The sequence below is a fragment of the Chenopodium quinoa genome, unplaced genomic scaffold (genome assembly GCF_001683475.1).
Source record: "Chenopodium quinoa cultivar QQ74 unplaced genomic scaffold, ASM168347v1, whole genome shotgun sequence".
Lineage (NCBI taxonomy): Eukaryota > Viridiplantae > Streptophyta > Magnoliopsida > Caryophyllales > Amaranthaceae > Chenopodium > Chenopodium quinoa.
In genome coordinates this window covers 1,402,153-1,429,563 of record NW_018742720.1, presented here as the reverse complement: position 1 = coordinate 1,429,563, position 27,411 = coordinate 1,402,153, and the positions used below count along the sequence as shown (strand labels likewise).

At 34.0% G+C, this 27,411-nt stretch overlaps 3 protein-coding genes across 8 annotated transcripts; 1 reads left to right on the top strand and 2 right to left on the bottom strand.

Annotated features, from left to right (window-relative positions):
• Positions 1 to 1,786: 1,786 nt before the first annotated feature.
• On the bottom strand, positions 1,787 to 9,716 carry LOC110723120 (U-box domain-containing protein 4-like). Of its 2 annotated transcripts, none has more exons than XM_021902424.1 (5): positions 9,487 to 9,716; positions 8,712 to 8,992; positions 4,652 to 4,768; positions 2,417 to 4,453; positions 1,787 to 2,331 (listed from the first exon to the last, which is right to left on the bottom strand). In XM_021902424.1, the coding sequence occupies exons 2-5, from the start codon at positions 8,985 to 8,987 to the stop codon at positions 2,275 to 2,277; spliced, it is 2,487 nt and encodes an 828-aa protein (XP_021758116.1). In that variant the 5' UTR covers positions 8,988 to 8,992; positions 9,487 to 9,716; the 3' UTR covers positions 1,787 to 2,274. The 2 variants fall into 2 exon arrangements, with proteins under 2 accessions (XP_021758116.1, XP_021758117.1); XM_021902425.1 differs by having other exon boundaries at positions 8,808 to 8,992.
• A 2,780-nt stretch (positions 9,717 to 12,496) lies between these two features.
• LOC110723119 (coiled-coil domain-containing protein 93 homolog) lies at positions 12,497 to 23,522 on the top strand. 5 transcript variants are annotated; one of them, XM_021902419.1, is made up of 11 exons: positions 12,498 to 12,609; positions 13,068 to 13,165; positions 14,418 to 14,531; positions 15,060 to 15,218; positions 16,324 to 16,403; positions 16,678 to 16,717; positions 16,813 to 16,920; positions 18,369 to 18,449; positions 19,271 to 19,393; positions 21,292 to 21,404; positions 22,977 to 23,522. In XM_021902419.1, exons 2-10 carry the CDS (start codon positions 13,124 to 13,126, stop codon positions 21,373 to 21,375), a joined length of 831 nt encoding a protein of 276 aa, XP_021758111.1. In that variant the 5' UTR covers positions 12,498 to 12,609; positions 13,068 to 13,123; the 3' UTR covers positions 21,376 to 21,404; positions 22,977 to 23,522. The 5 variants fall into 5 exon arrangements, with proteins under 5 accessions (XP_021758112.1, XP_021758111.1, XP_021758113.1 ...); XM_021902420.1 differs by having other exon boundaries at positions 12,497 to 13,165; positions 22,982 to 23,522; XM_021902421.1 differs by having other exon boundaries at positions 12,498 to 13,151.
• On the bottom strand, positions 23,316 to 27,411 carry LOC110723117 (gibberellin 3-beta-dioxygenase 1-like). The gene is made up of 2 exons (XM_021902417.1): positions 26,283 to 27,411; positions 23,316 to 24,875 (listed from the first exon to the last, which is right to left on the bottom strand). The coding sequence occupies exons 1-2, from the start codon at positions 26,786 to 26,788 to the stop codon at positions 24,311 to 24,313; spliced, it is 1,071 nt and encodes a 356-aa protein (XP_021758109.1). The 5' UTR covers positions 26,789 to 27,411; the 3' UTR covers positions 23,316 to 24,310.

Here is a 27,411-nt window from a genome sequence, read left to right as displayed (position 1 = left end):
TTTACACCATCATATTGCGCAATTTAATATATCAGTTGCGCAAACTAATCCACAACAAATACATCAACAATTAAACATAGTTATGCCCATATCAATTCAATTCTTAGCAATCATTGCGCAATTCAAACACATGAACAATTCAAGGCACACTCAATCGAAAACCCGGATGAAAAGGTCTTAATTGGGGCCCCAAGGTCCAACAAAACGGTTTACCGGTAATGTAATCGCCGCCTCTTCAACTCTTTATAATCGGTACAGCAATTTGACGCCTCAACAATTACCTAGAGATTTCGCATCAATTCTTCACCAAGTTACTGCTACCTCCATAACTCCATTAACAGGAGCTGATGTTGGAAAGACGAGATTACTCTGAAGTACAAAGGGGTGAACAACGGGGTCAATATTCTTATGAACGGGGTCAAACAATTTTAAACGGACATTAGATTGCAAAGAATAAACGCCGCTAGTTTTCAGTTAAGGTGACAATTCCATGTTGACGACTTTACCCTTACTATAACTGGCGAAATGACGCGCATAACCTTATAAACGCAGCTCGTTTATATGGCATATTTTATGTAGGCTCAAAGGAAAGGAAAAATTATGCAATGTATATGGCATAGGGACAATCTTTTAGAGACGAAAGAGTAAATTGTAAGACATTATTATATCCGATTCAAATCTTGGGAGATGGGCGCACATTCACTTATTAGAGTAATGCTTGGCACCAGGCAGTCGAGCACCATAATATTTTTGATAAAACTTTGCAATTCAGTAAAATACAGATAACCTTTATCTTTTTTATTTTTTTTTTTTTTTGAACGGAGGTAACCTTTAGTTCTTTATTACAATGAAAAGTGTATTTATTTAGGCTATTAATTTTAAGTCAAATTAAAGAATAAAAATAAATAAAAAAAAACAAAAAAAAAAATTGAATCAAGAACCTTTTTTATTGTACAAAGAACAAACCTAGCTAATTGCTTTCATTGGGCTTTACCCATGTAAAATTTAAAAAGGGATGATTGTTACAGATCTAAAACGATATGTTATTTAGAAAGCCAAAATGTGAAAAGCTGAACCATAGCTTTCACTTCTCCCTTCTCTTTGGTAAAAGATATTTTCCAAGACCGAAATCTATACACCTCTAGTCCTCTATAAGAGAATACATTCACCAATAGTCTTACAGAATTGTTGCAGAGCAAATCGCCTCCTCAAATTGATTTCCACACTCCTATAATTGATTTTGCCACTCCTTTTAATGTGATTCACACTACACATAAACTGCACTCTCACAAAGACACAAAAGAAGTGTCAAAATCAATCTTGGAGGAAAAGTTAGTTGCTCCTTCATTCCCTGCAAGCGATTAAAATCATTCCTGATGCAAATTGAAAAAATTTGTATTTACCCCCAAAATGAACCAGATAACAAGGAGTATGAACTCAACAGACAATAACCACCAACATCGCAGATACAGCCCATTAATGCACAGCATCAGAAGGTCAATACACATACCAATCACCTCTTCTATGTCCTCAATGCACGAACAAGGCCCTAGCAGCAATTAGCCTTGACCAAAGTGCTGACAATTTCCTGCATCCTCAGATACGGCACTACTTGCTATATGTAATGCTTTCATATGCTACTTACATATATGAAGAAAAAAAAAACTGCACAGTAAAATATATATGCTCAATACTATATAGGAGGCCGGATCATATTGGTTCAGATAGATGGATTACTGAAACATCTAATTATCAATTTATCATACGTTAAGAAAATACATCAAGGTTGAACAAGATCAACATCAAATTTCATAACGATAACTATGATGTACATAGTATAAAGTAATATAAGAATTATAAATCTACTTTAAAAATCCTAAATCAATACAATTGCTCAAAAATTATACTAGTAGCACCTCAATCAAGTTAGACATGACAGAAGCTTTAAAGAATGGTGAATGATGATAGAAAGGGCTTATGTTCGAACAAGAATAAGGAAGAACCAGGCTGACAGCATTACAATATGATGCTAAACTTCTATAATGACAAAGCAGGCAAACTATCCACTCCTCTGTCATTATACCGCACAATCCTGGAGTACAGTGGGAGACAAAAAATAAAAACTTACACAGAAATAATGATCACACTTGCAATCAACAAACAATGCCCAACAATACGTCGTGCAAAAAAATCATAAGCATTATTTGCATCTCAAATTTACATCGTATAGAACTTACAAACAATCATAGACCTTAAAAAGTTTTGGTTGCCGTTTCATCCTCGGGAATTAGCATGACGTTGGCTTCTAAAGTAACTTAGAAGACTTTGAGCCTGCAAAAAGAAAAATGTCCTATAAATATAAGAGTATATTTCCAGTAATCACGCATGGTAATTTTTGGATGCAGAGCAATTGTACCTTCTCTCTGGCTCTGGGAGTCCCGGATTGTGATAAAGCAACCAAAGGTGGTACAGCTCCTTCTTGGAGTACATTATTGCAAAATCTGGAGCTGAAAGTACAAAGCTGTAGAAGTGCAGCAGCAGCATTCTCCTTTCCCCTCGCAGAGCCCAGTTCTACAACCTCTACAAGAACAGGAATCCCTCCTGCCTGGCCAATGGCTGTCCTTCCCTCAGGAATCGTGGCAAGATTTGCCAAAACAGCAACAGCCTTATCAACCATACCTGCAGCTGGATCCATCAACTCAACTAGATGCCTTACAGCACCAGCCTGCACAATTCTAAGTTTGTTCTCATGATATATAGATAAATTAAACAACGCAGTGGCAGCGTCTTTTTTTCCCCGAGGAGACCCATTTCCTAACAATTCAACCAAAGGACCAATAGCCCCAGACCTGCCTATTTTAGATTTATTTTCCTCAATTACTGAGAGGCTAAAAAGTGTGGCAGCTGAGTTCTCCCGAGCCTCTTCAGTGCCGGTCCGAAGAACATGGATCAGGGGTTCTATTGCATCTGCATCTGCGATAGCAATTTTATTATTATCATTAATTGATAAATTCAAGAGAGCAGTCACGGCACTCTCCTGTGTCTTTGGATCTGTCGATTGAAGCAGATCAACCAACAATCTTATGGCCCCACAATTGGCAATCACAATACGATTATCCATGTTGTGTTTTGCAAGTAGACGCAGTTGTGTTGTTGCATCTCTTTGTGTTTCTACTGACTCACTATGTAAGTCCTCAACCAACTTCTTAACTACAGCTTCAGTTTCAGAGAGATCGGGTCTTGTTTCTGTGGTCGATGAAGATATCATCCGGGGTACAAGCCTATCTGATGGACGGCGCCAAATATTTTGACTACGGGATCTCGTATCCATTATTCTAGGTGGGAACTCATGTTCCCTATGGGAAGTGCTCTCAGGGACAGCAGTATGTGGTTCTTCTGATAGTTCTCCAGAAGCATCACGGCTATCAACATCTGAACTCTGTGAAATCTGATTGGCATCTCCAGATAGTCGTCGAGCAAAATTCATGTCCGATACTCTGTTTCCACCTAAGGACATTCCATCATTTCTTTCAGATGGCTGTTCATGAGTATTGATAGCATTAGCATAATCTCTACGCGCTGGCGACCCAGGGAACTGACCATTTGAATCTACACTTTTTCTTTCCGAATTGCTCAGCCTGTCTTCTAAAGAAATCCTCCCAACATCCAATCCATGCTCTTTATCAACAATACGAAACATAGAGCTATCTGATGAAGAACGTGGATGTAATGGGGAAGCCCCTTCACGGCGAAGGTCACTTGAATGACTGGAAACTGCAGACCGTATTGACTCAGGCGATGCAGGCTGGTTACCTCTAGAATGAGACTGCATGTGAGTATCCTTTACAGAACCGGAATCGTTATGAGAAAGTACGGCCAATGGTTGATCTCTATCAATAGACTTCATAGGGTCAGGCAGCTTCACATCGTTTATCTCACACCAATTCGCAATCAGTGCTTTAACAGTATAATTAGGTATCAGATTGGTGTGAACTAATGACTGCCTTGTCTTTGGACAAACAGTAAGACCAAGATCAAGCCATTTCCTAATGAAAGCACGTTCATATGTTTGGCCTGAAGATACAATGACAGGGTCTGTCATAAGTTCAAGGGAAAGAGGACAACAAAAATCAGCTGGTATAGGGACAGGTGTACAGCTCTGGGACTGTTTCAACATTACAAGGCGTTCATGCATGCGTGTGACAAGAGAAATCAACTGTTCATAATCATCAACCTCTGCATTCTTTTCAGCCTGCTCAGCAAGCTCCTTCAGTGATTCAAGAGCCACGGCCTCAATGAGGATTTCTTGATTTGACCTTAGGCCCAGACAATCAGCAATTTTTACAAGTCGCTCTGGACTTGGCCCGTGGTCGCCTGCTTGATCCTTCACAGCATCACTGATGATTGTAGATGTAGTATCACATCCTATGTTTTTAACTTTTTGTATACAGTGCTGTCAAACAGAGACCGGGAAGACTATTAGAGATTCCATTACACAACTCATTGGTAGGTTACAAATCACAAAAGTACTAAAAATATAGCGCCCCCTGATGCAAAGATGAGATAACCCATATGATTTTACTTCGTAAATGGTATCTCAAATATTCTAATATCTAATAAACAAAAATATCAGTAAGACAGCCAGAGGTACCTCAAGAGATGATGAGCTCAGCTCCACAGGGAGGGACTGATGTGAATCTTTAAGCAGCCAGAAGAATTCCAAAACACAATCCCGGATCCTTGCTGTCAACGATTCAGCTCGGAACACCTATAAATAAGGCAAGTCAGGGCAAAGCTAAAGTAAAGCATAAGGCAAAATTTTAGAGAGGTCAAATGCCATGACATTACTTCAATCTAACCTGCCTTAGAAGTGGGAGAATGATCCACAGTATAAGTATACATGGGTTTAATATTCAGTTACTTTAGTCTGAATGTAAAAGTAGCTATTCAAAAATCAATTTCAAAACACTTAGGTGGCATTTGGTACAGGAATTCCAAAAAAGGGTCAATGAACTCTCGTAATTCCCTTAGTTGTTTATTAGTTCATTTTTTCCATTCCCTTCCTATAGTTTACCCCATTTTACTCTACATTGATTACCCATTTCCACAAAAGTTTCATCAAAGGAAATGGCTCCACTCTACCAACCAACACCACTACCTTCAACCACTTGCACCAACCATTTACAACCACCCACCATGGCCACCACTGACTCAACCACCCCAGCACCGATCTTCCATCTTACCCAATACTAGCCACCCCAAACCCGAACAACTGCACCCAGCCCAAAAAAAACATGGAAATCGAAAAAGTCACCCATAAACCCATCTACACACCACCCCTAAAACCACAAAATTTGTTCCACCACGAACATCGCCTAACCACCTCTAAAAACATGAAATACACCCCACCCAAAAAAAAAAAAAAAGAGAGAGAGAGAGAGAGAAAGAGCGAGAAAGAGGGGAGAAGGGCAACAGAGTGGCAGCTGTGGTGAAGGCAAGGGGTGGTTGAGAGGGAAGGAGTGGTGACTGGTGGCTATAAGTTAGGCTTTAAATTTGTTGTCTCTAAACAAACAACCTTGTAAATCTAAGGGCTTCTCTTTCCAGTTTCCATTGTCCTTGTTTCCCTTAATTAACCTCTTTCTCTTTCCCCTTCTCAAATCAAACACCCCCTTAAAATCTTTAATTACTTCTATACAGGGAAATATCGATAAAATTATTTTTTTTAAAAAAAAAAAAAATTGTACTTTTGTGATACAACTAATTTTTCTAGTTTCCAACCTAGCTATGGATATTTTTTCCAAGATTGCATGGAACTCTAATGTATAACAATTGTATCTAAGACATATGGGTTTTATGATAACGATTAAAAATGATACCCCCCTCTGTTAGATATATGCAACACTTGTATTTGAATGAAGTTTTTGGAGTATAAGTGGGTAGTACATGAAAAGTGATATTTAATATGCAAGTGGGGCTACTGGGAGTATTTTAATAGTTATTGAAGAGAGAAACAATAAATGATTAGTACAAGTGGGGTTAAAGAGAGAAAGAAACAATATAATAATAACAATCATATGTCAAAATAGAACATACTGCACGTATTAAGAAACTGCCTAAAGAGGCAAGTGTTGCGAGTCTTTAGAACGGAAGGAATATAACATGTTTGGATTCATTCCACCTTTGCCTTAATCTTTAGCCAAATTTGCTGCTAAGGCAGAGTCCTGCCATAATAGTCTAAATATTTGCTGCTAATTCTGGTTCTTGCTGGCCCTTGCTAATTGTTGTCGACTAGTGGCATTTGTCAAATCTCAAAGCCAGTGATTTACATTGAAAATTCACCGTCTATGTTGATAGCTTGATACTGATTTTGTGCTCGTCTTCAATATATTGAAGCCGATCCATAAAGTACTGGCCATGAGTCTTCCCAGTTTTTTTCCCCAACAGCTAAATGAGAATTCTATTGGAATGTCTACCCAGGAAACAAGGTTGCAGAGCCAACCAAACAACAGAATCAACACACCTAAAACTGCTTATAATATCATCAATATTCCAAGGACAACACCTTTGTTTGAAAAACTACCAAACAAGGTTCTATCAGTGTACTTCATTTGCAAGCAATTGGTGCTCTGGTTTTTCTTTCTTTAAACGTTTGGCCATCTCTCTTTTTTCTTTTTTAAATACTAATCATGGTATCCAAGCTATGGACTGCTACTTTACTTGCTTAAAAGTATTTACTTTCCTCCTTATTTAGTATGCTTCTCACAAAGAATGACATAATGAAGTCACAAGAAATTGGTTATCCTTGTAAGACTTTATAACCTATGTTGGCCTCGAATTGTGCGCCTTGTGCCCCAGCAGAACAAGGATTAGGATTTCATGGTATTCTTGGTTATAATGATTTTCACCCTGAGTTGTGCCAGTTATTGTAATAATTAGAAAGGATGATTTTAAAAGACAGCTCGAGTTTCTTTAGTAAGCTATTCTTCTTTTTCTTTCCTGATGAAATAGTGTTAACAGATTGTTTTTAAGCTCTGCGCCATAGCAATAGGACTACAGCCTACAGGAATAAGAGACAGATGTTAGCCGAATGCTAACTAAATAATAGAAGGTCAAGGAGGAGATGTTCTAACTGTAATCTGCAGTTCCACACTGACAGTCAGTGTATTAAAAAAAATATTCATACCTAGGCTTTGAAGCCTAAGGCAATATGGCTTAAACGCTTATATTAGGCTAGGCAAAGAGTAGCTAAATGGGAACATAGAGAGGTGCAAAGGTACACCTATAAAATACAACATTTAGCACCAAAAGTTTTAGATTCTTATTAACTGCAACTAACACCATGCTTTTCCCTAGGTTCTAAGACTCCTGACTCCAAAACCTTAGGTTTTTTGAACATTGGTCACAATCCTTTTCCTAGATCCTCATCACCAGTCTAATAAGTTTTCGTGTATTTTGTTAATCATCTAGTTTAAATGTACAGCATAGATTGACAGCCAATATACTCACTCTAATCTAGTATTTTTCCTTCTATTTAAATTAATTAGACAAAATCACACATGACAAAAAGGATTATGTAACTGATCAATCTGTCCTAAAATATCAATAATGGGAGTATGTCGAAGTCTTCAAACTCATACGTGAAATGGGAACCATCAGTTTCATTTTTAACAGTAATTACAGGATATGTGCGAACATAATCATATGAGAATATAGATAACCATCTTAGACATAATTCAATGTCAACTTCTTAAGGTAATAAGCATAACATAAAATTTTCAACCAAACAAAATGGACAGTCTTGTTAGACATAGTAAATGTCAAACTTTTAGCAGGCATAGCAAGATCTCATGATCATATAAACTGCAGATAATAGTCACATTTTCCTGACATCTTTACAAATATAAGGAGTATTAATAACCTGTTTTGACAAAATCAAAACAGAACCGAATACCCCCTCCCTCTGTCCCCAACATTTCTAATGTCATTGTTTCAAAGGTCCATTCTGCTAGACCTCAAGATAATTCATAAAAAAGGTGCCAAGAGGATCAGGATCATAGGGGAAGCGAGGGAGAATTCTTGGTCTTGATTTTGTTTGGCAAATAGGCACATATAAGGAATGATTTTGTTTGGCAAATAGGCACATATAAGGAATGAGGTATATACAGTTTTTAAAAGGAGTGAGATGGTGGGTTAGGATATTTTTAGAAATGAAACGTAGTTTAAGTGGGGGATTTAGAAATTCACACAAACAAAGTACTTTGTATACAGGGTGATGAGATAATTATTCTCCAAGCACCGCAGATAGTACGAGACTACAAGTATCTCAGGAACTTTTTTCAAATTCAGCCAAACTTATGAAGAGTAGGACGAGGTCAAGCTGGTCAACTACAAAGTATTATGGCAAGATGTGAAATTTAACATAAAGCTCTTAGATATAGTTCCTTTGTTCTTTGATAATTGTAACACTTCTAATTTTAAAAAAATATGCATCATCACCTTTTTTTGCTAGTAGGTTCTCTCTATGTCTCACCTCATCACACGGGCTCTTTTTTATCACTCCATATCTCCTCACTCCTTAGCACATGAACTTCATAATCTTTGAGCCTCCACCCTTCGAAGTCCCCACCCCCCACCCCCACAGGCCACACCTCCATGTCACAAGTATTAAATAATGGAGAAAATACATAATCAAACAAAATTCAAAAACATACGAGATCAACTCTGCTAGCCAAAGGATGCCAGCTCTCAAAGAGATCTTGTGACTCATCAATAGACAATCCAAGTTCTTGTAGTGCCTTATTAAGTACCTCATCAGAGGCTACTTCAGTATCCACAATTGCATCAATTATCGGCTTTAACAACTTCAATATCTCTTCCATCTTCTGGTAGCATTTTCGCACCGGTTCTGAGTCAAAGCCGTCACGTGATGATAAACTTAAAAAAGATGATATATTTTGAAGAAGAGCCCTCCAAATGGAGACCTCCATTACACCTGCATAGCAAGGCAAAACTCGAAACATGTCAAGAAAAACTGTACACTCCGAATCTGCCAACAAGCATTAGGCCTACCAAACACATACTCATCACAATCCGATCAAACAAGAAGCCAAACTTCAACAAGGTAAATTGGTCAAACAATCACACCCATCCCCATCCTCATCCCCGCCCCGTCGGCTCGGGGAGAACAATTCCATTTTCATAGTTCCATCCTAACATTAAACAACTATACAAAACAAAATTCTACACAACATTAGCAACCAAATTTGACTCAAATCATAAAATTAAATTCTTCTCGCTTGAAAATACGAAAATTGCAAATTCCAGCAACGAAATCGCAGGTTATAATCAATCATTCAGCAATTAATAACCAATAATTCAGCATAGAAGAACCCTAAATTGATTAAAATGACAATTAATTAATTTAGAGATTAACACAGATTGTGAAATTGATATTCCATAATTAAGAATGAGAAGAAGAAATCTGACCTAATGAGCTGATTGAATGGAGGAAAGAAAGGTGAGAAGTAGGTGCTTCAATGGAGGATTGAGAGTACGCGCTTCAATGGAGGAGAGAGAAAAGGAGAGGGAACGCAGCGAGGCAGGCGTACATGTGAAAAGGCTCCAAAACTACCAAAACCCCCAAATTATAAACATCAACTACTGCTCTTAATTCTATTGGAAAAATCAATTGAATTTCCGTTTTTTTTATTTTTTAAATTGAACGGAAATGAATTAAATTAAACTGATTGAATCTGAATTGAGCTGAAATGAATTATTTATGAGAGAAGGAAATTAGTAACGAAAATGAATTGAATTCAAGCTGAAATGAACTGCACTTAACTTAAGTGAAATTAACCCTTAATTAGTCTCTTCCATCCTAATGGCTGGTTTTGTTTTTTTATACTTTTTTCTAAAATTTTATAATAGTAAAAAAAAAAAAAGCATAAAGAAGCTAAAACTAATAGGGACAAATGGAGTATTGAGTACTAAATAGATTTTCATAAGTACTTTAAAACATAAAAGTTGTGTTTTTCAATAACACGTCCGTGAGGGTAATTAAATTATACTCTGACACTCCGTATAGTCGTTTTTTATAAAAACATATAATCAAAGCGACACTATAGTCCTTTTTTTTGTTTTGTTTTTTTTACTTTTTTTCCATCATTCCTAGTTTCTTAGTATTACCTGCTCTTAATGATATTGATAATAGAGGACATATAATCTTAAACTCATTCCCAAACTTGACATTGTTATGTAAGTCTATATGCACACTTCAATTCTCACCTCTCTAAAAAAAAATTTAAAAATAAAGTCAAACTTTATTCCCAAACCCAATAAACAAACATGGAGTTTTATTGGGACTACACTTGGTAGGGAGGACCCGTGTTCGATCCCCCGCAACAACAATCGGGAGGGGACTGGAACCTAACCACCCAGAACTGATCCCCGAATCCGGATTAGCCCAAAGGGTGAAACGGATGGAACACCAAAAAAAAATAGGTTGAAATTCAATTGCATTCTTAGGCACTATTCACTCCGCCTTATTTTTAATAAAATGAAATTATTTTTATTGATTTTTTTATTATATTTCTTACACCATATTTAAGTTACTGATTAAATAAACTTATATTTACGGAATTAAAAAAAAATTACTAAATTTTTTTTTAAAAGGTGAATTGAATAGGGCCGTAGTTTACAATTAATTATTTATGTAGAATGATTGATAATAAAATCACATGTACAACCTTTAAGTCCATGTGAGAGAAATAACAACCAAAACATAATTTTTACATATGAATTTTATTGAATTTTCCATTTGATTGGAATTTAACATGTAACTTTTAAATACAGTCAATAACTTGTACTATACAATACTTTTAAAAAAAATCTTTCATAGGTTCGTATGATTGTACAAAGTTAAAAAAAAAAAGGAACCCATTAATCTAAGGTGTGTTCAATTCACCTCATTTTACTTATATGATCTTATTCTTATATGAACTTACCTCAATATATAATTTATTAAAACTTATTTTAATTTGTAATTTGAACTTAGGTAACCCTTACCAAGACATATTTTTTTTAATTGAGCCTACATAAACTTAATTGGGCTTATTTAACCTGGAATAAGTGAAAGTGAACAGAATCAATATTTAATTAATAACGATAATTATTTTAATTACTGAGCTTCCACAATATTAATGGTTTATTATGCTAAAATTATTTTTAAGAAATGTTAAGAAATTAATTTTACTGAAACTAATTTTATTAAATTAGCATTTTTGCTAAATAATGCTAAAATACAAATTAAATCCTTATATAAGTCGGTTTAAAAACTAATTTCCACAATACCATCTACATAGGATCGATTTATAGGTTTGGAATTTGGTAGTATAAAACCGCTAACAATGTTGGCGGTTCTATATATTGAACCGCTAATACCATTAGAGGTTCCATGCGTAGAACCTCTAATGCCATTAGAAGTTCTATGCATAGAACCTCTAATTACTAGGGGTGAGCATGGGACGGGTACCCGTACCATTAGTACTAACGGTTCGGGTACCCGATAACCAATTCACTAAAAGTGATATCCATAACCCGAACCGATAAGTTCGGGTACCCGGATTTTCGGAACGGTTATCGGGTACCCAATAAAGTATCCAATAGTGATAATTAAACTTAAAAAATTAATTATTATGATATTTTTTAACACTAATTAACAACAATACCATATGATCTTGACCAAATTATTAATAACATTACTAATTATTGATATTATATAGTGATTATGAAGTAATGTAAGAGCTTAAATATTGAAAAGATAGATTTAAGTAGGAAAAAAAACAAAATAATTGTTTATCGGAACGGATCGGGAAACCGTTAATTTTAAAATGATACCCAAAAACCATACCCGATAACAAATTATCGGAACGGGTATCCGAACTGTTATGGTTATCGGATCGAGTACCCTAATTTTCGGAACGGTAACGGAACGGGTTTTTGAATTTTCGATTTTTCGGGTAGTTTTGCTCAGCCCTACTAATTACCATTAGCGGTTCTAAATAAGCTTTCACTTCAAATTATATAGAACCAGTAATGGTATTAGAGGTTCTAAATTAGCTTTCACTTCAAATTATATAGAACCGGCAATGATATTAGAGGTTTCATATAAAGAACCGCTAATACAGTTAGAGGTTTATGACAATATAAAAAACCTTTGGGCTAATCCGGATTCGGGGATCACTTCTGAGTGGTTAGGTTCCAGTCCCCTCCCGATTGTTGTTGCGGGGGATCGAACACGAGTCCTCCCTACCAAGTGTAGTCCCAATCACCACTACACCAACAACCAATTGGTAAATTTTTAATTCTTATATATGGCTATGTATAACATTTTCCTTGTGAAAAATAGTTTTTAAACTAATTTATATAAAGAATTAGTTTATCACATTATTTTGGGAAATCACTGTAAATAATACGAAAAGTTATTATTATTATTTTAAGAAAATACCATTAACTTAATGAAACATCTAAGATATCAAGTGTACTAGTACCCTCCCTTCCTCTCTCCTCCATTGAAGCTACTCTGAATTCTCCATTGAAGCAGCTTATGAGGTAAAATTTCTTTGTATTAAATGATTGAATATTAATTTGACAATATAGTGTTAATCATTAATTTATTCGTCAGTACAGTGAATTTAGGGTTCCTCTAAGGTGGAATATTGAATTATTGGTCTTGATTCCTGAAATTATGAATAATAATATTGAGCGATTTCGTTGAATTGAATCATAGGGATAAGTCGATAATGTGTTGCTAATCGCTCAATTCTTCTCCAGCTTTATAGAATCATAGGGATAAGTCGATAAGTTGAGGTTATCACCGTGAAAAGGGTCAATACAAAATATCACTCCCAATTTTTCGCATAATCCTTAGTTCCTTACAACTATTGGCAGTCCTTTTTGTTATGTTGGCAGTCTAAGAGCAAGTCTCTCAAGTACTTTTTTTTTGCAGTTATTGTAATGGTACAAAAATGCTCTTTTCTTATAAATGCTAATGTATTTGACTGCTGTAGCTCTATTTTTAAGTTGATGGGGTCTCCCAAGGCTACTCAGGTTGACGATATTGACTATGCTGGCATCAATCCTGCTGCGCAATGGTAGCAATTATGAGGTCTTATTAGAGTGTGGTTATTGCTTCCACTTCCCAATTACAATATTCCTTGTTATCTATCGAGTTTGTTTAATTAGTTGGTCAATTGGAGTTCCATAAATGTAATTTAATCAAGATATGAATTATCTGCCACATTTTCAAGAAATTTAAAAGTATTTCATAAATGTTGGAAGTACCCATGCCTAATTATTGCTACTTATTGACACTGCTAGTTTGGACTTGTCTTTTGGAAACAGTCAACCTCTCTGCCTGGGATAAGGGGGTGCAAGTATCTTGTTGTTTATAGATCTGCCCTTAATTAAAATAGAAAAATTCTTTCAACAGGCGGTAGTGGTTGCTGTAATGTTTCCTCTAGTCTTGGCTGCTTTTCTTTGAATGTTCTTTTAATGCATAATTGACCTTTTTTTGATGTGTTGAAGGCACAACTATCACTCATAGGGTTTAGAATTTCCACCATTTGGCTGAAAGCTTTTGGCAATAGTATATATCAGTGATGTAAAGATTTATTTCTCTTTATTGTATGAATTCCTTTGTGCCTGTATCCATGTACTTCAAAATGTAATTCCTTATAAATTGAAATCTTTGACTCTTAGGAATGAGGTGTTGGTCTAATTGAATAACATGATTTCCTCCGTTCCAAATTAGTTGACATGTTTCTTTTATCACGATTGTTTATGCGAAAATTTAATCAAAAACATCTTTTGTTATGCTATTGTTTAAATTACTAAAAATTGAATTTGGTTAAGAACATATTGAAACTGATCAACATGATCCCACATGATTATTTATTTTCATATCATATCAATAAACCACAAATGTTAAATAGTGTCGAAAGTCAAAACGTGTATTTCTTAATTCAGATTTGGATTGGGATCTATATGAAGTACCTATCATACAATTTTTACTCTTTCTAGAATATTATGATTCTTCGTAGTTGGTATTAAGAATGTTTTAAATTGTTTTGGATTCATAGAATAACTTCTATACAGTTGAGTATCTTGAATAGGATTATAGTAAAAGCAAATTGAGTTGAGGGAATGAGACCAACTCTTAACAACTCCTCATTTGGCTTTTTTACTTTTATATTTTGTGATTATAGGTGGCATATTTTGTTTGTCGCTGAGCAACAATAATTATTCCAAAATTTCAATGCTATACATCTTCGTCTGAACTCTCTGAAGTAATAAATGGCTTGTGTCTAATGCCTAGTTGAAGTGAGTATTCCTTTAAGTTTTGCGTTCTCTGCTTACAGAATGAGAGAAGGGCTTATGTCTTGACAGAGTCGCAACTTCTAAAAGAAAAAATTGAGGAGACTGGTATTGGTAGTAAGGTGCAAAAATTGGTTTCCTTGCTGATGAAATCTAAGGTACATTGTTAAAGTTCATTTGATCTTGTGGCAAATTAGTAATTAAGGTACTTATTGGCTATGATTCTAGGATGTTGTATGGATTTGATTCTGCATTTCTCATCTATGAAGGCTTTGTTCTCATTAGCTTTATAAAAAAAGGTTAATTTCAGCAATAATAAGCTAAGTTTATCAAGAATAAGTTATGTTATAAGTTAAGTTGGAGAAAAAAATAAGCTATGCTAAGCAAAAGTCCTACAAAAATAAGTTAAATTAAGCAAAAATAAGCTATGGAGAAAGAACTCTAAGAGGGAATCCCATATAGCCATGGCTGTTCAATCCCTCCTCCCTATAGGGAAAGAAAGAGGTATTATATGTTTGTATTTTTCTACCATAGATGTCTCAGCATCTAGGCTGCCTTTTGATTTTCTCAGTTGTTTAGCTCAATGCAACTAGTTTGGTTTATTTATGATTTTTTTTGAATGATTTTGTGCAATTTTTTATTTTTTTACTTTTCAAATGGATTGTCGTTTTCTTTTATGTAATCAGGCTCGGGAGAGGCAAGAAAATGAGTTTCAGTCTGACTGCAATTCTGAGATCACTCAATTGCAGGAAGATTTGAGGAATGGCAATGGTGATAATGATCCACATGATTTTCTTGAATGTTCTATTTCTGACTTATCTAAGAAGTTAGAATATGCAAAAAAGGTAAGATTAAGCCATTCTGATGGTCTTGGATATGGATGGTAGTGTATACTGTATAGTCAGTGTTTAAAGTCAAGTTAAACTTTAAAAAATGTATTGTAGTGTTGAGTGTTTATAGTTGAGCTGTTGAGTTAGATTTTAAAGAATAGTATTGTAGTGTAGGGTGTTTATAGTTAAGTTAAACTTTAAAAAACAGTATGCTAGTGTAGGGTGTACGATTCCTTATGACAATTCATGTTAGCCGACCCAAATTATTTTGAGACTAAGTCTTTGTTGTTGTTGACTTGTTGTTGTTGTCGACTTTAACTTCAAACTGTTTAAAGAATAGGATTTGCATTTTGTCTGGATAATCTAATCATATTTTAATGGATGAATGTATTCCTTTTTTATTCTGTTGTATTTATGCACCAGATTTTGCTTAATGTTTTGACCAATTTTCTGTTGCAAATATCCTTTTGTGGATGGTAATGGTTTTTTTTTGCCAATGAACATTTTGTAGGATGCATTAGATGGCCAGGTGTAGATACATGTCTAGAATTTTTGTAGCCCCATTACAGTGTGTAATGAACCTTAAATTTTAGGGTTGAGATTGATTTCTAAGCCCAATGCTTAATTTAAATCTTTAGAAGTGGGTTACATTCAGCCCACAATTGAAGTAGAAAGTCATAGATGCTTATCAGGTTAGACAAGGCATTGATTACCAAGCCCAAATGTCCAAAATCAAGCTTAGAATTGAAATTTAGATGGTCTCTTTTTACGCAAAGTTTCAATTTCCAAGCTTGCAGTGTTCATAATTTCCATGATTTATCTCCTCTTCATGTACGTAAAGTTTGTTCAATAAGCTTTCAAATATTGATTATGAATCTAAAAACGATTAGAAATAAAGAAGTTACATGCTGCTTAAATGGACACCATTGCACTCTATAAGTTATTTCTCTTCTTATCAAAATAATGTGGGATGAATTGCATTTGAAAGTGAACTCTTCATCCAGTGTGTCATATTAATCTTTTTATTGCAAAGCTTTCTTTGTATTCCTATTTGTTTGATCTGTTGTATTAATTTCTTTCATTCTGTATACAAAATGTATTAATCTATATATCGTGCCAGGAACTTTCTATTAAGTTGAGGGAATTGGTCTCTTTGAAGAGGCAGCTTGATGAACTTCCAATCGAAGCTGAACTTGTTCAGTATGCTCTCCAGTCTCCATTCTTTAAGTTCTTAAGTCTTCCCAATGAATCCTGGTCATATATATATATATATATATATATATATATATATATATATATTGTAGTTATTTAGGTAACTTTGCTTGCTCTAATACATTTAGGGGGGCAGAGAGTTTCTTGCTGACTAGATGCATAAATGACTGTTGAATTCTGTTTCTCATGGCACTAAAGGCTTTGAAAAATGCTATTTTTCTTTGCTATTTTTTGACTACATACTGAATACTACTGACTGCAGGTACGAACGCCGCTTTTCAGAATTGAATGTTCACATGCAGGTTTTTTTTTTTTATCTTCTGTTGCTCTTTGTTTTTACTTTTTATCTTAGCAATCCAAAGTTTGAATAACTTTTTGGTTATTTTTTTAAGTGTAGGATAGACTTTGTCAAACTCGTAAGTATTATGAAACCTATAATGCTCTTCTTGAGATAAAGGACTTGATGCTGAAGGAGACATCTTTACTGAATTCAGTAGATTCACAAGTAAGTATTAAATAAGCTCCACAAATATTTCACTATGCCTTTTCCCTACTTTAGTATCCTTCTTGTACTACTTGTATTACTAAGTGTTTATATGATGGTTATTAGGAATGAAAAATAAACTTGTTTTTTCAATGTTTTCGCTTTAGTTAAGACCTCACAAAGTGATTAATATTCTAATTATTGACCATCAATGCTTATTCCCTACGCTAACTTGGTTTAACTTTTTCTTTTGAGCAAGCAATCCTTACACTGAGTATGAAATGTGGATGTTATGCAATTATGCATATAATCATGCAGTTGCTACTGTAGAATCCATTTGTTATGGATTGCTTGGCGATCTACATGATGCTTCCGTTAGTGTATGTCAAAGGCTTTAACTCAATGTGTGGGGTGGACTTTGTAGGGGTGAGGTTGACCCTTTAAAATGCATATTTTTGTTTTTTTTTTTTTTTTTTTTTTTTTTTTGGGGGGGGGGGGGGGTTGGCTTAAGCTAAAGAATATTTAGGTAGCAGGGGTTTCTAACTTTGCTTAAATTGCTATGCCCAGTCCCTTATTTAGGGAGCTACTTCACAGAATATCAGTTATGCATTGTTATTCTAGTTTATTGCTGCAGTATGGTGAGCAATGATGCTATAACATACTATGATACAGAGAAGGGAGATGAGAAAGTAAAGAAACTAGAAAGTTCTCTTTTTTAATGAATTCTTAAAAAAAAAAAGGCAGAACCTCACGTGGTGGTTTAATGAACAACCTTTAGTCCCTAAATCGAATTTGGATTTGGACTAGTTATGTCAATTACGTGGTTTGGATTTAGGTATAGTTTTTTTTTCCCTTGGATTGGGTCAAATATGAATTAACCTCCTTCCATATCCTGACTTTAGGGTAGATTAACATATGATAAAGGGGAAGTTGAAAGACTAATGTGTAAAAGAGGTGATTATTGAGAATATTTCATGTCTCTGTTACTGTAGGTTGCTTCATTCTTGTATACTGATTTGTTCCAAGCTTGCTATGGTCATGAATCTTAATATACTACTGTATCTAACATAATGTTTAACTTTGATGATCATAAAATGTTGGATGGCGGTCTTCATTCATGCTTGACTGCTTGGGAAGTTAAGAATATTCTCTAGAGTACCTTGATACTTCCTCTGTGTTTTTTTACTTGCAACACATCTAATTTCATGCTTGCCAATGCATTATTTCAATCACTAATGTCTTTCAATATCAATAAGTAGAAACTATAAAGATTTAATATCATGAGAGTATAGATCTAGCCTCTAATCAAATAAAAATTATAAGGATCTGGTATCATGAAAGTATAAATCGAGGTGAATATGTAAATACTGCATAGGTTATATTGTTGCAAGGAAAAATAAGAAAACAGAGAAATTATGTGTTGTGGCAGATTTACTGAATATTTGCATATTTTAACAATTGCATCAAAGTTTGCAGATGCGATAGGGGACCCTGCTGGCCGTACAAAACTCATTGATTCAATGGAAGCTATTATGAAGGGAATTCAGCAGGTAATTTGGGTCTTTCACTGGTCTCTTATCTATGTTAATTAGATAATATGTTATAGAGTACCTCTGGGAAGTATTAATAAGACAGAATTTAGGCTAATATTGGAGTAGGAAGCTTGATTAATTGATTGATAATGGCGAAATGTTTACAAGGATAAATAGCTCTAGGCTATTACTCTTACAGTCTCAACTCTCACTTAGTAGCTTTAGGCTACAACTCTCTCAACAAGTGTTTTCTCTCAATTTCTGGATAACTGCTATTCTACTACTTCTGCCTTTTTATACTCAAGCTCTATTACAAGTTTTAAACCTACTCTTAGTTACATTTGTCTTCTGCTGACAAAAAGTATCACATGCTCAGAGATTCAGTCACCCCTCCCACAAGTGCATCATTAATCACCTTTGTTCTGTTCCTTTGCTGATTTGGCTATTCTGCTGTTTATACTCTTGTCCCCTTGGTCTTGTTTTGCCTTCGAACGTAGACTCGTAGTGGTGGCTGACCCAAATCAAGTGCTGGGTTACTTGGGTCCATGAATGCTACCTCAAGTTTATTAGTAAATGATTTTGGATGAATGATGATACAAATCAACTTCTGGATCTTGTCATGAAATTGTTTGGCCTACTTTATGTGCATTGGGGAACTGATGACTATAACTCCCCAAGGATGTCATGGGACTTTAAGTATATTTGTTATCACTGCTAAATTTCTAGCCAGGAACTACTGAATTTATCTGTTCCTGGTTGTCACAAGTTTAGTATACAGTACTTAACAGGCTGACTCTGTTTTCTTGACATATGGCCACATTTCCTGGTTCATTCTTTAGAAGCTTGAGAAGGTGCAATTTGGACTACAAGTGGAGCAAAAAACTCTTGATACCCTTAGGGAGCAATACAGTGCAGCCATTGTGGATCAACGCCATTGTTCTGTCCTCTTAAAGGATTTTCAGGTAAGATATACTTATTCTCTCGTGTATTTTCTATTTTGTTTATGGGAATTGATGAACGTCTGTTTCCTACTCATTTGGGTCAATCACAGGGGAATCTATTGCTTGAAGAGTTCATAGTTGTATTTTGGAGTAATCAATGTGTCATATGTCATATGGGCTATTGAAGGTGAGAGACTTAGAGCTAGGCCTAAAATAAAAAATGTATATACAAATCAGGTGATCTGTAGCCGGCTGAGGAAGATTTAAGCAACAAGCAAACAACTTAAGATACTAGTTAACTAAAGAATCTCTTGTTACACTCCCCCTTCATTACACATCCTTAGGCCTATGTTTATACCTAAATTTTCTTTTTTCTAACTCCATCTTGAAAATGGAAACTAAGGCTATGTTTGGTGTTGACCAAGCTCAGCCTTATTTGTACACTCATTCACCTAATTGCTTAAGATATAAAATCTTCAAATGAGATGTCATCAGTTTCGTATTAATATGTTCTTTTCAAATATGTAATTTTTTTCCCCCTGATTATAGAATTAAAGATCCTTAAGATAAGTAAATGCGAACGAAAAAATTAGCTGATTAGCTCTGATCTGGTCTGATTTGACCTTACCATTTTTGAAATTAATATTTGCTTAATTAAGTTGAACTGGACATAGCATAAATAACCTGGTTACTAGTGTTTGCCCCCACTCCGTATTATATAATAATGTTTTAGGTATTTGATAGGTGAATTTGACTTTCTATTTATACGTTTTATGTACTTAATCATTTTAAATGTCTTTATCTAATTTATTTTGGTTTTATTGAATAATTTACCTTCTAGACATCATTTAGTAGAACTTAACAAAGAACAAATAAAAAAAGTACAATAAACACCCGCTTGGTATAACTTAACTACTACCCCCGTTTCTTATTATTTGCAATGAAGGAATTTTTTATATCTCACAAATAATAACCTTTTGTTGCAAATAATATGAAACATTGCTTCCCTCTGCTGGACGTGTAAGTTTGGTACACTTTAGATTGATAAGCCTTTTGTTGATAAGCCTTTTATATCTCACAAATAATAACCTTTTGTTGCAAATAATAGGAAAGTAGGAAATTGGATATATTGAGGGAATGTAGACTTAGCTTTGGTGTCATTCAGGAAGGACTACTTAATACTTATCCAACATGTAAGTTTGGTACATTTTAGATTGATAAGCCTTGTTTTTTTCTCTTTTTTCCTATCTTCTTCAGAGGCCTTCTTCACTACTTCCAATTTAGCAGTCCTTTTACTTCTTAAGAAAAGACAAAATGAATTAGAATTATGACTTCTCTTTTGTTGGCTTCATAATTTGTCTATTTCCTGGATAATTAGATGGATGACTATCTGTTTATCAGTGTGATCTTATTGTCATGTTTCTATGCAATTATAGAGATGACAACAAATTTGGAAATTTAGTAGATTGTTGGCTTTCTGAGTTTGTCTTCTTTTCCCTGGATAGAAATCTGTCTTCTTATTATTGTGATTTTTATTGTAATCTTTGTGAAGTATCTTGCATTCTTTTTCTTGATTTGACTGAACATTCAACGCTCAGGCGTGTTCATGTTGGTCTTCCCAGCTTTAGTAAAAACCTTCTAAGTAAAAAATTGCCGGGAATAATTTTGATGATAACTTTTTGTATGTTGGGGGGAAAAAGCATATGTTCCCAGCCTGACACAGTGCATCCTACAACTTCTACAGCTTCAAAAGTTTTGTGTCACATTACTGAAAACAAACGGTTTGTAATGAATGCTTATGCTGTTGTTAGCTAAGAGAATAAGAAACTAGGTGATCACTATGTTACTGTAATACATGTAGGCTTGTACTCTGTCTGGCTATTTTTAATTCTCTGGGCTATTTGTTTCCTTTTCCTCAGGAAGAATGTAGAAAGAATGAGAGGCTCAAGATGGAATTTGCTCTACATGAAAAGCAAGGGGGCCAAACTTCCTCTTCGTGTTGAAATTTTATAATTTGCATTCCAGAAGCAAGGTAAATGTCTCATTATATATTTATTTATACTTTTATTTTTGAATTTATCAAGACATGTGTACAAACTTTCGCCAATTTCACTTTATATTCTCTTTTGCCTATTTTCATTTTATCAGTTTCCTTCTTTTGTTCTATGATTTGCGGGTGTTTTTTTTTTTTAATAACGATTCATGTTAGCTGACCCCATCACCCCAATTAATATTGGGATTGAGGTTTTGTTGTTGTTGGTGTCAAGGCCAGTATACAAATAAAATTTCCAATCTGCAATAATTTGTTGTATTTCTCAACTTCTCCCACAGTTTTTGCATTGTCCATTTCACATTTGATACATTTGTTTCTTTGATTTGAGCTACTACATTGTTTCATTTTGTGTGTGCATGTAGCAGTTGCTATCTATTAGTGTTAGTTTTGATGTAATGTGGATTATGAATGAAGAAAAAGTTAAGCTAATTTTGGATAAGCACGATTACTCCTTGAAAATTCCACTTTGTTGCTATATATTTTTTGTTTGTCTTTATATGAGGACAAAGACAGAACAATAAACAGTTCCCTGTTCAGTGTTCTTACTATATTCTCTCCGGTCATATTCTCTCCTTTTGTTGGAATTCTCTAGGGTCACAGTGCTGATTGTGCTTTTGTCATAAATTACTGCATCCTTGAATAATGCTGGAAAGTTGGAATTTATGCTTCATTGTGATTGGGACTTGTGTCATGTCTCCAAAAGTAGAAGTTGTAATTTGTAAATAGTACAGCCACCACGATCATGTATTTCTTGTTGTAGATAGTTCACAAAGGTTCAGAGTTCAAATGCATTTCCCTTGCCTGTCACTAGACTACAGAACCACACCACTGACAATCCTGCACATTGTGTCATTGTCATAAATTCTTGAATCTTGATGCTTCCATTCATTGGCAAGGGTGATGCGAGCTTATAATTATTTCCTCTAGAATTAATTGTCTTCAAAAAAAAAAAAAAAATTACCATGTTGATTATGTTTATTTTTAAAACATAACACATAGTCAAGCCATTTTCTGAATTTAGTTTCTGTTGGTAATCCTACTTGGGATTTGGGAGAGCCTTGTTTGTTATAGTTACTGAAGATCGATGTTGAACTTATTCTCATATATGCTTTTCACTTTAAAAAAATAAAATAAAATCTTTAATCCAGTTGAATTATTCTTTCCGTGTGAATTTTCTTTGTAAATCGAATTTGGCTACCTGTATCAAATATGAGTATGAGTCCATTTCTCAGATTTGGCTATGTTATGTAGATTTTATATTTTTGGTTCAAAATGAAGTGTCAAGTGTACAACATTCATTCTTATATCTGATATTTTCTTGTGAATTCTTTGGCAACAACCTCTCCATTAGCCAGAAATGCTTTGAGTGTAAGGTGCACATGGACTGGCCAAAGCCTGAAAAGGCGGGTTGATGCTTTGTTGTAACTGTCATTGTTATTTTGAGCATTTGGAAACAAATTTAAGCATCGTAATGAAAGTTTTTCATGACTAAAACTTTGATCTTTTCTTGTTAGCTCATCCATTATGTAATGTTTTCTTTTTTGTACTCAGCTCAGGTAGTTGGCAGACCAAAAGACAAGCGACATCCTTATGCTAAGTATCTTGTGTGCCTGATTTCGATAGAACATGAATGGCTGTTGGAAATACGACTGCAAGATCATATGTTTGTAGTAATAAGTTTGACAGAAGATCAAAGAGCTATGTGAGTCTGATTCGTTATTTGTCCCATCATTTAAATTTTGAAAGCCATTGAATAGGTTGAAACGCTGAGTCAGTCTACTGGAGATGAAAGGATATCATTTGGTGAAGATGCATTGATGAGACGCAAGCTTGATAGTGGCTTCATCTTTGGCTTACTTGGAATGATTGGAATATTCAACCCAATTTAGCTGGTCTGTTTTTTTTTTTTTTTTTTTTTTTTTTTTTTACTTTTTTTTTTTGAATAGCCGGCCTGATTATTTAAGAGATACAAAAATATTAGGTCCGTCTTCTTTCAAGACTACAACCTAACCTTATTTAGTTGATTTGTTTGTGTACAGTACAAGGCCTCCTTTTTATATACGAAGTATATAATAATCTCATCTTTTGTTTCTAATATAACTTGTTTGTTTGCTTTAAAACCATAAAATCATTACGGAGTAATTGATTGTCTGCTTGGTATCAGATCCTTTTTTTCTTTTCTTTCTTTCTTTTTTTATATGATATTTTATTAGTTGGATTAATGTTGACTGTGTTGTTTGATGAATTAAAGTTATTCCTACATTACTAGTCAAATTTTCTTTTATTTCCAAAATATTGAGTACTTATTTTCACAAGTTAAATAACAAGCCAATATAGGTCTAACTTATGTCCCATTTTGTGTCAAATATTACGTTTATGTTGGTAATTTCATTATTGCCGTAGACGTGTTTCTGTTATGTTGTTTCTGATTTTTTTTTTCCCTTTTGTTTTAGTTTAATTTTTACGTTTTTATTTTATTTTTATCAAAGTAATTAAAACATGTACCTACTAAATATTGTTCCTAGTGCTTACAAAAATAAGTCAAATTAGGAACAATATTTAGAGACGAAGAAATTAGTAAATGATTCAAGATTTTATGATTGCGGGGGATAAACTACAAAAATCATTTTTTGAGCATGGTTTCAACACATTGGATAAGCATAAATTATTAGAATATATAATAATATAATTAAACAAGTAATGTAAGGATAATCAATGGCATACTCAATTTTTATTTATTTATATTTTTTTTTTTGACAAGACGCAATGGCATACTCATTTACTTTACCAAAGTACAAATTTGGTTTTCCAACCCTTTAATTGTAATTCCAAATAAAACCAAGGAAGGAAAACTTAAACATGTCTTTTACTCTAATTTATACTAATTAGCCACTTTTCTTAACAATGGAGAGTGCCAAATCAAGGTACTTAGACTTAATGCTAACATATTCCTTCACCTTCAAAGACCTGAAATAAGGACCGTCACAATTTGGATAATCCAAAAAGGGAGAGACTTCAAAGTCTAAAGGAGGGCCAATGAAATATGCAAAGGATAGCCTTTGTTTTTCATTGTTGACAACTGCCCTATGAATTGCACTTGGGAATCTTGCATTTGAAATTATGTGCAAAAGATCTCCCACATTCACCACTAAAGCACCCGGATGCGGGTCAACCGAGACCCATCCGAGCCCATCTTTTAGTACTTGGAGCCCACTTGTATTGCCACTTTGGTGGAGGATTGTAAAGAGAAAGGTGTCGGTGTGTTGGGCTAGACCCATTGTTTGGGTCGGGTCAGGGCATGTCGGATATGAGTTGAGTTGCAATGCAGTACAAGGGTCTTGATCTTTTCCTTCTAAAATGGGTTCGGGTATGTTGAGTGATTTGAGAAGTAGATCCATGAGTTTGTTACCGAGGTCCTTCATCCTTGTTTGGTACTCTGATATCACTTCACTACATAAAACAACATAAACAATTATTAAGGTTTTGTTAGCAAAAATTAATGATATAAACAATTTGTAATGCAAAAGAACATTTGACTATCCAATATCCTGGTTTCACACTTCTTTTATTAGTACTCACACTAGAGGTATAAATGTAAACCCAAATAAGTGAGAATGCCATTAATAATTATTGAAAGTGTGAAAACAATCTCTCTTAAAGAATAGGTCCATTAATAAAGTTTTAATTTGTTATTAAAAATTTATAAATAGTATCATTAACAACATGCGTCCTAATTAATTCAAAGTAGAAATACTAAGCTAGTTAATTAGACTCTACACTCTAGTCCATACTCCATAACATCACATAATATGACAATTTTAATATTTAGGAAGGACTCCTTTAAATGGTTTCTAATCTATTTCAAAATTATTGTCATTAATTATTGTATGTATTTTGTATCTAATTTATTTATTTATTTTTTAAAGATAAATATCATTCAAATAAAAATATTTTAAAGACAAATGGATTGGAGTGTATCCAAAGTATTGATACGTTGAAAAAAAAAAACTTATTATACTTTTTATGTCATAGTATCTATTTATATAGGCCATATATGAGCATTAGGGGAAAAAATAAACAATAATGTCAAATAATAATCAAGATTATCCCGCTCAACCTTTTCACATCATCAAAACTTATTAAGTGCATGACATTTAATAAATATCCTAATTTTGCTGACGATTTACCTTTTATTTAAAGTGAGTGTAACAAAAAACATAACTCATTCTGTTCTCGATAATCAATAAATTTTACGGAGTAACTTAACAATTTTATTAAGGTCGAATAAGAAAGAGAAATTCAATGTGAACATACAAAATAAAGTAGTGTAAACACAAGTAAAAATAAATAAATACTCGTATTTGTTAAGGTTATTTTGAGAAATAATAAAATATGAGAAACATATAAAAATAAATTCACACTCAATAGTATACATGCCTTAATTACTAAGCCGGCCTATGTAGTGAAAATTGTGAATCGGTGAAAGCCTAACTTGTAGTGTATACGTAAGACGTAACATCATATCCAAGATACATAATTAATCTAAACTTTGAAAAATAAAGTATCTATGTCATATTATTTCTACACTATAATAATATATGCACAACAAAACATTAAAATTGAAACTTGAAATTAATTATATATTGTCTTTTCCAAGTGTACATATATGGACTGTCCAAGTATGCAACAGGTGGCTAGAAATAGATATTATAAATTTATAATTAATATAATAATAAATAAGTGCATGCATGCATGAAAATTTAACAACGTAGTTAGTAACTTATATTAGCAAAGGTGCATGCATGTTAAAATTGTTATAAAAATAGATTTTAATAATAATAATAATAATAAGCTTACCAAAAATCTTGGAAATCATTAGGCCAAAGTATCTTAGCATTGTTATTCAAGGAGTCACCCATGATAGTGAACCCTTCATTCCACATTAGCTTGTTAAAGAAAGGAGTGATTCGAGGATATCCGTAGCCGGTAGCTCCGTTGGGGGGTCGTACAACCTTCATCTTTTGCTCGAATGGGAGATTGAATAAATTTTTGGCTTGAGACTCGACTTGGTCGAGTACTTGTTTTGAAATCCCATGATTCGTGACTTGGAACATACCCCAAGTCTCACACGCCTTAAAAATAAGGTTTACAACATTAGGATCGTCGAGATCAATCACTGGGACAGAGATTGAAGACCACGATTTGTCAATGTCACTAGGGTTGATTTTTGGATCATCATAACATCGTGCCCATGCATGAGATTCGGGAACACTTTTGACTGAGGTAAAGTCAAGAGGAACGATAAGATTTTGTTTCACAGGATGATCCTTGTAAGCCTCTGAAAGGGTAGACATTTTGACCATTTTTTTTTTTGGGTTATAAAAGAAGAAAAAGAAAACACCTAGATGATCACTAGAAATTTTGAGTACTTTTTTTTTAAAAAAAAAAAAAAGAAAAATTGTGAGAAAAATTTAAGGTTGGATTAACAAATGTATCTCTTGAAAAGAAGAAGGGGTTGATTAATAAGGAACATGTGGGTTGAAAGGGTGGCGGTAGGAGGTAGTCTATGTCGTATAGTGAGCTTTGGAAGAAAGTGGAGATGATGAGAATTTTTGACAAAACATGAGACAAATGTCAATGAAGGCTTTGAGAGACAAATAGTGTCTCTATTTTTGGACAAAAGTGAATCTCTGAAAACATGTATTTATAGGTATTTGGGCAATCATGTAAAAATTTGTACCGATACACATCCTGGTTTTTTTTTTTTTTTTTTAAAAAAATCGCCACGTATAGAAGCTTATAATAGACTGGATAGAACATTGTATGTGTCAAGCAAAAAATAGGAAAGTATAATAATATAATTAACTGTAATAGATTAATTTAGATTTTGTTATCTGGATAGATAAAGATCTCATTTTATAATCTTTAAATGTATCAATAAATCTGTAAATAACTAAATAAGGTAAGATATCAACAATTTTGATTG